This window comes from Amblyomma maculatum, chromosome 6 (assembly GCF_055883805.1).
Source record: "Amblyomma maculatum isolate TAMU_Amacu chromosome 6, ASM5588380v1, whole genome shotgun sequence".
Classification (NCBI taxonomy): domain Eukaryota; kingdom Metazoa; phylum Arthropoda; class Arachnida; order Ixodida; family Ixodidae; genus Amblyomma; species Amblyomma maculatum.
In genome coordinates this window covers 34,191,797-34,203,880 of record NC_139349.1, presented here as the reverse complement: position 1 = coordinate 34,203,880, position 12,084 = coordinate 34,191,797, and the positions used below count along the sequence as shown (strand labels likewise).

Sequence of the window (12,084 nt, the reverse complement as noted above, 5' to 3'; positions counted from 1 at the left end):
AGCCAACAGGAGGCCTTAAACATCCCTGCATTCCTTCCTTATCCCTGTCTAAGTATTCCAAATGCTGTAAATGCATCAATTTTGTTGTTTATAGTTCACCTTTCCTATCTAATTCTCGCTGGAGAGACGAGACCTAGAGATTGGCGCTGCATAAAAAAGCCGTAGGCTAAGTTCATCTGGTTTCCTAAAGCTTCAAAATTAAAACGAAACATGACATGACAATACACGCCATTTAATCTATGCACACGATTTCAAAGATTTAACACAAATGTGAAACTTCGATTTTTCTTTCAGAGGCTGCAAACAGCAGTCTAAAACAAAGCGGAAATTTGGGTATTTCAAACCGTCCATCAGCTCTAGTGCCTGACTCATAGAGACACACCCCAAAAGAAGCATTCTAAAGTGGTCCTCTGTGTCTTCATTTCAAAAATAAACTTACTAGAATAGACATTCTACTAAAAAAAAAAAAAAAGCATTTTGATGGGCCATAGGCCTACATATCCTGAGGGCAAAACAGCGGTATTATCCTGTTGATATCGCCCTGGAAAAATTAAATTTTCTCTTTGGCAAATAACACCACATACAAGCTTTATATCGCAGACAAAAAACTAATTGAAGCAACGACAAATAAAAAAGTAAAAGGCTAAAGCGAAAGGGGTGTTGCACTGAATCCCAAATGGTGACGTGAAAATCTTCCTTTTTTTCGAAAACTACAATCTCTAAAACCATTGGCCAAATAGCACGAGGAAAATAGCTCGTAACCTGCGGTGCATTTCGTACGTCGCTAACGTGTCACAGTGGGTGGATGTGGGAAGAGCTCGCATCGATGCGCCGGATTGAGGCGCGTGCCCGCAGCACACTCGAACGCCTCCGAGAATTCTTTCACGTGACGCAGCACTGGCGAGCACGGGTCCTCGATGGCACCCGTCGACTGGGATCCAGCACAACGCATGAAGCACCAGGTAATGAAGAACAACTGCTTCGGCGAAAATCCAGGCAAATCCTCAAGCTTCCGCTTCGCTTTGTCGTCGGATCGGGAATAGGCGTTGAGCAGGAGAACCAGAGCGAGCATTTCTTCGACCAAACGATGGCCGGAGTACGAATGCTTGTGCGCGGTTTTGCCCTCCAAGCACTGTTGAAAGGCAGTGATGGCTTGGCGAGATACCGCTGTTCCGTGGCCGCCCTCGCGTTCGTACAAGCCCAGAACGATGTTCGCCGAGGCCAGCGCCACGTGGCTGCCCAGGCCACCGTATTTAACAGAGGCTGTAGTTTCCAAGTCGTACATCGGGTACGTGAGCGCGACGGGAACGAGTACGAAGTCGCGGTTCTCGGCGCTAGTCTCAAAGAGGCGTGCGTGCAAAAGTGTGCCGGATAGAAGCATACGCTTTGGAGGCTCGTCATACTGCCGATATGTCTGCATAGCCTTGCGCCAATTGAGCGCGAACACGTCGCTGAGGTCGGGCAAGCCCGGAACCGGCCGGTGCGCCAGGTTGCTCTCCTCCTGCGCGTAATCCAGCAGCGAGAAGACGTGCTTGACGGAGGCCCATCCAGCTAGACCGCTCGCGACACCAGCAAACATTGGGGCTTCGTTCAAGGAACGCGCGAATGCTTCACGTATTGAAAGTATCAAAGCCTTCACGTCACGCCTCACGCGAGGGGGGAAAACGAGGGCATTGTATGGGGTGAACAGAACGTCACCCAGGGCGAGATAAAGTGGCGTCAAGCACAACGTGTCCTGGTACCCTTGCGCATGAACATTGTCTACGCCGCTCAGAATCTGAAAGCGGCCACGCGCAAAGTAGGCCGAGAACCAGACCGCGTGCCACGAAAGGAGGAGGTGCATCTCGTCCTCCCCATTGTCTTTCCACAGGCGCGCAAAGGTTTCGACGAACCCCGGGTGCCAGCTTCTGAAGGAGACATCATTCCCAGTTGGTTGGTGACGAGCGATTGTCGAGTTCCACTCGCGGGTGCTCCGAAACAACTCATTATCTCCCAGAATCACCTGCTGATGGGAACGACCGAGTGACCTGGTTAGGCGTCCGATCAACACCTCGACACGCTGAACGTCTTGAAACGATACGAATGCACGCTTGGTATCCAATTCCGTGGGCAAAAATGTATCTTGTATAATGAGAAACAACCTGAGCTGTTCTGATCTGGAAATCTGTTTGCCAGTCAAATAATAGAAACTCAGTGCAGGCTTGAGCAAAACGATGACGCGTCCTCGGCTCGTTCTGGTTACTTCGAAGTCAATGATACTAGAGAAGCTGAGGTTGAGGGCCAGATATGCGAGTGTACTGAGTACGTTTGGATTCGTTGGGCGTTCGGGCCACACGACGCCGGCCTCGGTGAGCCAAGCCCTCACGAGTGGCGCGTCACTGCGATCGGTCGTATAGAGCTGGTGGCAGCTGCGATAAACTGCAGCCACCTGCTGCAGAGCGTTCTGGCCGACCGGCGGAACATTGATGGACTCGGTGAGGTGTGACATGGTTTCCAGCGCTGAGTAGTAGTATTCTTGCTGAACCGAGTACATATTGTTGCGACGCCAGCCATGGCAGACGAAATAACCGATGTTGTCGCAAGGGGAGATTGAGTCATTTATAGAGGACTTCAGCAGCTCTGCGAAGGCTGTGCAGGCGACGGTGGAGCAAGTGGTTTGGTCTTCGTCCGCGATTAAGCTTATGCTCAGTACTAATAGCGCCACACTTGCCGCGAATGTCAGCAGGAAGAGCCCGGCAACGAGAGGTATGTTGTTTCTATGCGGGGCTTTTGTCATTGGAGCGGGTAGCAGCCTTCCGATCTGCACAAGGTAAGGAAAGCGTGCCGTTTCAACGAATAGCAACATTAGGACTATCATGAACTGCCAGATCAGTCACTAATTTTATGAATCGGTCTTTCTTGGCAGCGCTGAGGACTGCTCCCGGAAAATACACTGATAGTATTCCACCTGTTGTGCGGTACAGATATGAACAATCTTCTACTTTGTTACTGTGTGTGGAGCTTACAGTTGTGCTTCTCTACACGATATAAGAAGCTCGTTACTTGCTTTATTTAGTATTCGATTACTCTTATGGTATTTCTCTCTTGAATTGCAAAATAAACCTTGGATGGATTTTTAAGGAAACAAAGCACTTCTCTTTCCGGTTTGTTTTAATCACATGGAAGCAACAAGTTATCAACAAAGGTAAGAGTTTGACTTTAGTATAGACGCTCTGCCACCGGAGAAATACGCTGGGCTAGCGGCGCCTGTGTCTCTGTGCCACGTATCTGCTCTTTTGACTGAGAATAAAATATGTTATTCCTTTTAACCTCGCGATTCAGTTCAGCTAGAACCGACTTAGTAATCTCTGTAGAGTTTCATGAAACAGCTCACAATTCCGCGTGCCACGTTCCTTTCTGTGCAGGATTATGGTTTTTATTGATGAGAATCTGCTATGGCAGTTGTTAAGTTGATCGAATTAAGTAGAATTATTTCGTGCATTATTAACACGAAAGCAGCAAAGGCTCCACTCTGCAGAACATCCGGCATTTTCAGCGTTGTGAGCTAAGCATCAAGAGTGCGTATGTCTCTGGTATCAGTGATATGGCAGAGCAGATTCCTCTATCGGTTGTGTGATAAAGGGACGTTGCGAGGAGCTGCCAGCTCGGGTTGCTTGGTGGAGGCAGGAGGTTTGATAGGCATCAAACTTACACTGCCCTTGGATGCCGAGTCCGATAAGCTACTGCTAGGCAACGCTGGCACGCTCATACGGATTGGTTAAATAGAGCCCATTTATATCAACATCTGATGGCCGCTTACTACCGGTGAATGGATAACATGGTAGTATCAGGTGTCTGCTAGTAAGATAGCGTGAGATTATAAAAGCACAAAATAAGGAATTTGCATTTAAATGAGAAGAAAGAACACGTAGTACGTGCACGGGGAACCACGAGAGGAGCCGCAAAAGAGAACCATAAAAGCTATCGTTCAATTTCATCCTTCAAAGTTTACCTTAGGTGCCCCTCCTCCCCCCCCCCCCCCTCCCCATTTTCATCAATGCGACAACGCTTCTGTTATGAATTTTGAATTTGAATTGCAGTTGAATTTTGCAGTCTTATAGTGCACTTTCTGCGTTTATTTTTTATTCCTCTTTGCTAGTTTCATTTAACTGTTCTGTTGTTGAACGGGAACAGTCGCTGCAAAACATCGCACGTCTTCGTAGTGCCATTAACATTTTCAAGTTAACCAACAGGACATTAGCTTTTATATTGGACAGAGTTAAGAAATTGCTAACAACGCCGTAGAATACGTGCAATTGTCACATGTGCCATTTCACTATGTTTTGGAAACTGGGATAGCTTCAGAAGCGAATTTGATCGCTAAAATATGCCGCGCAGGCTGTTAAGGACCGTAACGCGTGGTTTGGTCTCTTTTCGACCCTGCCGTACCATGGCTGTAAATGTACACTGCGTGTATGTACGTGAACGTCTTCGATAGAAGACTTTCAGCTTTGTGCCTCAATTTCCATCGAGAATAAAGTGCCACTTCCTTGCGACAATCCCTTGATATCCTTTTCGTTATAGGTTGCTAAATTATTTCATTGACACAGAAAGTGGTAATAAGCCTGAAATATAAAAAGTGAGGTTTCGATAACCGAGTTCTCTGACCTCAACATTATGAAAAAAGTGCGCTCGTGGTTTTTGCTGCTGAGAATCACGGCAGACCAAAGAATACTTGGTAGCCACCCCTTCCAGCAAAACATTGATGGTAATTCCAGTGACGTTTTAAGCGGTAAGTACCAAATGCAATTACCACTAGCGTTATCCTGAAGAAATAACATACAAGGGTGACAAATTGGATACCAAAGCAAGGAGCGCGTAGCAAGGGACGGCAGATAGTCAGGTGGGTGAACGAGGTTAAGAAGTTCGCAGAGGCAAAGTGGATGCAGCTAGCTCTGGGCAGGGTTAATTGGAGGAATATGGATGGGGCCTTCGCTTTGCATTGGGTCTAGACCAGCTGATGATGATGAAGACTAAATGCAATAGCTGTAAACGCCCACTACCGTGAACGGCTTTTTAGCTGTAAACGCTCAACACTGTGAACGGCTTTGCCAAACACTAAAATATCTGAATGAGAAGATCACAGCAAGAACGTCAGGCCATAAAGCTACCACGTCGCATGATCAATCACGGTGCGCCACACCATTGTCGGCAGTATGTTCAGTGCGTTCCTTGGAGGTGCACACTGCACAAGGCATCGTGATGACTCACCGAAGAGAGGGAACCGAAACGAGAGCGGCGTGGTCTCGTGGAGGCAGGGCTGTGCTGGTCTCCGCCGAGGCCAAGGCGTAAAAAAGTTCAAGGCCCCCAAACCGGTTGGTGCTGTTATAGCTACTATTTTGCTCTTGGCAAATGAGTAGACGCAGTGGCACAATTGACGTCCTCTTATCTCTTTCAGCCTTCTTCTTCTTCGTTATCTCCTTCTCAGCCCTGCTGTAACTGCTTGTTCTTTTTATTTCGAGCCAAAGAAGGAGTTGTAAATTTTAAGCACGATAAACGATGCGAAAAACCTATGGCTCCTCTTTGAGAACACATAAAAAAAATAATTTGAGGACGCTTACGCTTTGCTGTTAAGAGTTCAACGCGAGAATGTTTAAATACCAATGCTTTGAAGACGATTGATGGATTTATAAAGGCTTTGGGTCGGGTGGCGGCTCGCGCGAACAGTTGCGGCAGCGCAGTATGATCGAAGGAATTTTCCAGTACGTCGCAGGCAAGCAATGCGGAAATGTTCTTGCTACTAGCTTAACTATTACTTCTGTTATTAGTTTCTTTTTAATGATGTATCTAATAATTAGCTTACAGTAATAAGTCAATGCATGCATTAGGTCCGCCTTTATTCGGAGAGGAGCAATGCGGTTCTGTGGCGGAGTGGTTGCGTGCTGGCCTCTCCCTGCGAAGGAACCGTGTTAGAGCCCGCGTGTTTCCGCGAACTTTTTATTTATTCTTTATTTATTCTCATTTTCGCGTACAAACAAAACGCCGACACCGGCTTTTCTGCGACATGGAGCCCTTAATGCTCTCACGTTAAAATGTGATAAATGGCAGGCAAAGCACTGTACTTTCCAACACAGCTCTTTCAATGGTTGGTTTGGTTTGTGGTGTTTAACGTCCCAAAGCGACTCAGGCTATGAGAGACGCCGTAGCGGAGGACTCCGGAAATTTCGACCACCTGGGGTTCTTTAACGTGCACTGACATCGCACAACACACGGGCGGCTTGCTTTTCACCTCCATCGAAAAGCGGCCGCCGAGGCCGGGATTCGATCCCGCGTCCTTGGGAACAGTAGTCGAGCGCCGTAACCACTGCGCCACCCCGGCGGGGCGTTCTTTCAATGATCGGGACGTTTTCACTTTCGCCGTACATTCTTTTTCTATCAATTTATTGATTGATTGATTGATTGATTGATTGATTGATTGATTGATTGATTGATTGATTGATTGATTGGAGCTTTCTTTATCGAGTAGTTGCGTCAGTGGTTACCATTCTTATATCAGAACACCGGTGCCACCCGCTGTCGCCTCGACCCAGACGATGATCTTGCGCTGTCTTCCGGATTATTGCCGAACAGTGCTGCCATACAAAGGGTGTGGTGTTTTAAGTATGGCTGCTCACTACCATATCTGCACCAGATGTGGGAGAGTGGCAGTTACTGCACCGGAGTCATCTATCAGGGTATTGGTTAGAGTAAAATCACATTTATGTTGTCGGTGCCTGCTACAGCCATTTGTGAGCAAGAGACGTTTTCCCATTGTTCCCCTCTGCTGCGCCCTGTTGCCCCCTCCTTTGTCCGCTGGGGTATATATAAGCAAGGCGCACGATCACCTGGGGCATTTCGTCATTCTTCTTTCTAGCTTTCACGCTTGCTACTCTGCTGTCGGCCGCGAGTCCCCTGACCTCAGTCCTGGACGGCCGCCATGTGGGGAATAAACTACCTGTTCTTATGTCCCGGCTCGCCCGGTCTGTGTGTCTCTCGTGGGCAGAAGAGTTGCCCACAGTGTGTACAGGATGGGATATGAGCTTGATCTTTCTCAAATGTGTGAATTTTTGCACGATTGCGGCTTAGACAAAAACTGGGGGGTCTGTGATAATTACCGCTTTGAGCAGAAGTTTCTTTCGCGCTTGTGCATTTCGCCATTTAGTTTCTTTTGGTTTGGTTTGTTTTGTTGAGTTTAACGTCCCGAAGCGACTGAGGCTATGAGAGACGCCGTAGTAGAGGACTCCAGAAATTTCGACCACCTGGGGTGGTCGTGCACTGACATCGCACAGCACACCGACGCCACTCCGTTTCGCCTCCATCGAAACGCAGCCGCCGAGGCAGGAATTCGATCCCGCTTCCTTGGGCACAGTAGTCGAGCGCCGTACCCACTGCGCCACCCCGGGAGGGAAGGGGGGGGGGCATTTTTTCCAATCTGAAATTGAGCGCTGAAAGAATGAAAACTTAAGCGCATTTATGCGACTTTGATATGGCCTGATTTTTTTTTAATTGTTTCGTCTCTTCGACTGATAATGAAGTTGTTTTAAACATGTGCTGCTATCAATTCCTGTGCTACCATTATTAATGTTGTTCAAATGTTTTAACCAGAACATTTTCCTACGTAGAATCCTGTTATAGTTGGAGAGACCGAATCGGGCTATGTTATTTAGGACCATTTAAAGAGAATTAATTCGGCTTTCATGATTATGGTGCCAGATAGATTCGGCGTATCCTATTTTCAAGCGTATTAACGTCTTGTATAGCAGAATTCAGTAAAGAAGCTTTTGGGCGAGTTGGTAGCTTACATTCGACATAGCCGCAGCGAAAAAAACACAATCACAGAAGGAAGACACGTACACAAGGACCAACGCTGCACTCACAACTGGTTTATTTCCGAGAAGAACGCGAAAAATATTGCTTAGTACGCGCATGCGCGCAACAGGTATAACGAGAGAGATAGATAGAGATAGATAGAGAAAAAAAATATATATATAAAAATAAAAAAAAAAACAAAAAAACACATGTGCCAATGCCAAACGAAAACGAAGCTTGCACAGGAGAATACATTTCATCTGGCGCAGAAAAGCTCGTATTCAGACTTGTGCAAAACGATAGAAGCCACACTTATACAGTTGCCCCCCTTTTTTCTTACATAATACGACTCTAGCAGCTCACGTGCTATTTGATTACTGCTTTTGCCTAGAATCTTTGCACTATCGAAAAGCGGCTTACAATGCATGCATGCCCTGCAGTGCTCAACCAGGTGCGCATTCTCATTATTCTTTAAATTTAGGGCATGCTCCCTTAGCCGGTCGTTGACACAACGCCCAGTTTGGCCGACATAGGCTTTTCCACACGAGAGCGGGATCTCGTAAACCACTCCCGAATTACAGTGCACGTATGGCCTGGCATGCTTTTTCTCGCAGCCATTTCTTCTGGTTTCAGTGCCCGAGATACGAGGGCATAAGCGGGCCAGCTTCACCGGAGCTGAGAATACCAGAGGCACCCCGAACCTGCTCGCAACTTTCTTCAGATTGTGCGACACTTTATGCACGTAGGGGGCAACTTCCGGTCGCATGGCCCTTTTGTCCTCTCTTGGCTTCAGGTTCGTAGTGCGGGTGTTGATCTTCTTAAGGAGGGTTTCGAAAACAGCTGCCACGACCGACGAAGGGTAGCCTGACGCCACAAATCTTGCCAATTGGTTATCAAAGCTGGCCTGCATCTCATGTTCGCACGATTTCTCTAGCGCTGATTCTAGGCACAAATTCACAATACTTCTTTTTATTATCTTTGAATGGGCCGAATGGGCGGAAGTTGCCCCCTACGTGCATAAAGTGTCGCACAATCTGAAGAAAGTTGCGAGCAGGTTCGGGGTGCCTCTGGTATTCTCAGCTCCGGTGAAGCTGGCCCGCTTATGCCCTCGTATCTCGGGCACTGAAACCAGAAGAAATGGCTGCGAGAAAAAGCATGCCAGGCCATACGTGCACTGTAATTCGGGAGTGGTTTACGAGATCCCGCTCTCGTGTGGAAAAGCCTATGTCGGCCAAACTGGGCGTTGTGTCAACGACCGGCTAAGGGAGCATGCCCTAAATTTAAAGAATAATGAGAATGCGCACCTGGTTGAGCACTGCAGGGCATGCATGCATTGTAAGCCGCTTTTCGATAGTGCAAAGATTCTAGGCAAAAGCAGTAATGAAACAGCACGTGAGCTGCTAGAGTCGTATTATATAAGAAAAAAGGGGGGCAACTGTATAAGTGTGGCTTCTATCGTTTTGCACAAGTCTGAATACGAGCTTTTCTGCGCCAGATGAAATGTATTCTCCTGTGCAAGCTTCGTTTTCGTTTGGCATTGGCACATGTGTTTTTTTGTTTTTATTTTTATATATATATATTTTTTTTTCTCTATCTATCTCTATCTCTATCTATCTCTCTCGTTATACCTGTTGCGCGCATGCGCGTACTAAGCAATATTTTTCGCGTTCTTCTCGGAAATAAACCAGTTGTGAGTGCAGCGTTGGTCCTTGTGTACGTGTCTTCCTTCTGTGATTGTGTTTTTTTCGCTGCGGCTATGTCGAATGTATAGCAGAAGTTTGAGGGAAGAAGGCACCTTGGTAAAATAGCGGCGGATGTAACCATGGATATGATTGCCTTTGTTACCTATATATATACGATGTGTGAAGACCAAGTAAGAAGGGAAAATGATGTGTACACCAAGGTTGTTGTACGAGTGTACCGGTTCTAAGAGAACATTACTTAAGACTTAAGTGAGAGTTTCTGCTGCATGTTCTGGATACGCAAAGGGATTTACATTTATTGAGGCTGTATTCCATGACCCATGTTTTACACTATGATTAAATGCATTCAGATAATATTGAAGGGTGGTTACATCGCCGCTGCATGTTGTTGCACGAAAAAGTACACAATCGTCAGCAAATAAATGGACATGTGAGAAAAGGGGGAAGGCAAATCGTTAATGCAAATTAGAAAAAGAAGAGGACCAAGGATGGAGCTTTGTGGCCATAGAGTCTCTATGCTTGTGGCACGCCGGAATGAACAGGGTTTGAGTGAGAGTTTTGGTTATTGGCTGACACTTACTGAGAAGGGTTAGTAAGACAATATTAAATCCAAGTAAGAAGTTGGTGGTCCATACTCAATAGCTGTAGTTTGTAAAAGTAACAGTTCACGACACACCTTATCAAAAAATTAGCTGGGGTTTAGCTTTAGTTAAACCCGGTAGGTTGAGTAAGCAAAGTCGACGTAGCTTTTCTGGAGCAGAAGAATTAAACAAAAAAAAAAATAAAAAATGAGAGAAAGTGCCGATAAACCAAACACAAGGAAGAGAGAAATAGAAACAAATGTATAGGTTTGTATAGACAGCCTAGAGAAAAAAGAAGAAAAATAATAATGCTAGAGAGCCTAGCCTGATGCAAAGGACGTCTCTCACTGCACCAGGTTATATTATTTCCGAAATGGCTAGGCAAGAGAAATGCTGCAAGATGCCCAAAAGAGAAGTACAGCGCCACTTACAGGTCAGCCTAACAACAGCAGCATAAAAGGCAAAAAGTACCACATCACGGAAGAGTGAAAAAAAAAAAGATGATCTATTCTTTTCATAGAATTATGCTTGGTGCCCATGAGGACGTGATTTCCGCGAGGTAAATCTACCTTTATTCAGCCTGAAACAGTGAGTCTTCGCAACCTATGAGCGTGTGTCTGTCTCCCAACACGAAAATCCTATGTTCAACTCAGACCCCACTCAAAACTGACTCAGTTTTCATTTCCCCTCTTCCTGCGAGGCTTCGGTTGCTGAAGCGCCGGCTCGACCTTGGGGGATGAAATGGGGCGGCGCTGGTTACGAGGCCAACGCGGCCGACGACGATACGATACCCGGGAACGGGGCCCCGCCGGGGTGGTGCAGTGGTAAGACGCCCGACTACTGTGCCGGAGTTCCCGGGTTCGAACCCGACCGCGGCGGCTGCGTTTCGATGGAGGCGAAACGAAGAGGCGTCGTGTGCTGTGCGATGTCAGCGCACGTTAAAGATCCCCAGGTGGTCGAAATTACTCCGTAGCCCTCCACTACGGCTCCTCTTTCTCTATTTCCACTTTCATTCCCACCTTCCTCCCTTCCCTTACGGCGCGGTTCGGGTGTCCACAGAGCAAGTGTGACAGTTACTGCGCCTTTCCCTTCCTGTGAACCAATTTAACCCGGGAACGGGCACCAAAGAGCTGCGCTCTAAAAATGCCCTGGTCTACTACTGGCTCTGTAGCTGAGCCACCTCCACTGCCTCGTGCGGACAGAAGAGAAAATAAAGAAAAAAGAAGAGGGAGAGAAAGACGCGCTCCACAACAGTCGTGGCGGGTGCAATGCCGGCCTACAACAGATATTTGGATTGGTAAAATGTTTATTCGGGGCCTGCAGTAGAACGCGCGCTCGCACGCGCGCGCTCCGGACGGGGCCTACGTCGTCGTCTGGGCACCGGCCGCGCGGCCTGGGTCCCGGCTCGCCGTGACCGGCTCGCTGGTTCCCTGCCGGGCCAGCGCCTTGATGACCTGTTGGACGGCCCAGAGTTGCTCCTCTTGATTGTCGCTCCCTGCGGCTGCTTCCAGTCGCGGCGGGATCCTCCCAGACTTAGCTTCTTCCTGGTACTTGGTACAATTCCACAGCATGTCTACGAAGCCGGCCGTCTCCGTTCGGCAGACTGCATTTGTCTGTCGGGTGCGTCTCGGGATACATTCTATGCATCAGCGACGGACTGGGGAGTGAGCCCGTCTGTAGCTGTCTGAATGAAAATTCGGTAGCAGGCTAGCCTCCGCCGCAAGTGGCGGTGACCTACCTGTCCCAGCCCCATCAGGGCCAGGAGCAGCCCCCCTCCGTCGCCTCCGCCAAGTTGGCTGATCCTGGCCCTGATGGCGCTGGGACAGGTAGGTCAACGCCGCTTGCGGCGGGGGCTAGCATGGCACCAATGTTTATCTGTTGTAGGCCGTCATTGCCCCCGCCACTGCCTCTGTGGTGGACGACGGCTGTTCTTGCGGCGCGCGTCTTTCTCTCCCCTCTTCTTTTTCTTTCTT

The 12,084-nt window shown here is 47.9% G+C and overlaps 1 protein-coding gene across 1 annotated transcript; it reads right to left on the bottom strand.

Annotated features, from left to right (window-relative positions):
- Window positions 1-784: 784 nt before the first annotated feature.
- Window positions 785-8,737, bottom strand: LOC146185468 (endothelin-converting enzyme 2-like). The gene is made up of 2 exons (XM_084607827.1): window positions 8,276-8,737; window positions 785-2,800 (listed from the first exon to the last, which is right to left on the bottom strand). Exons 1-2 carry the CDS (start codon window positions 8,735-8,737, stop codon window positions 785-787), a joined length of 2,478 nt encoding a protein of 825 aa, XP_084463953.1.
- Between the last annotated feature and the right edge of the window lie 3,347 nt (window positions 8,738-12,084).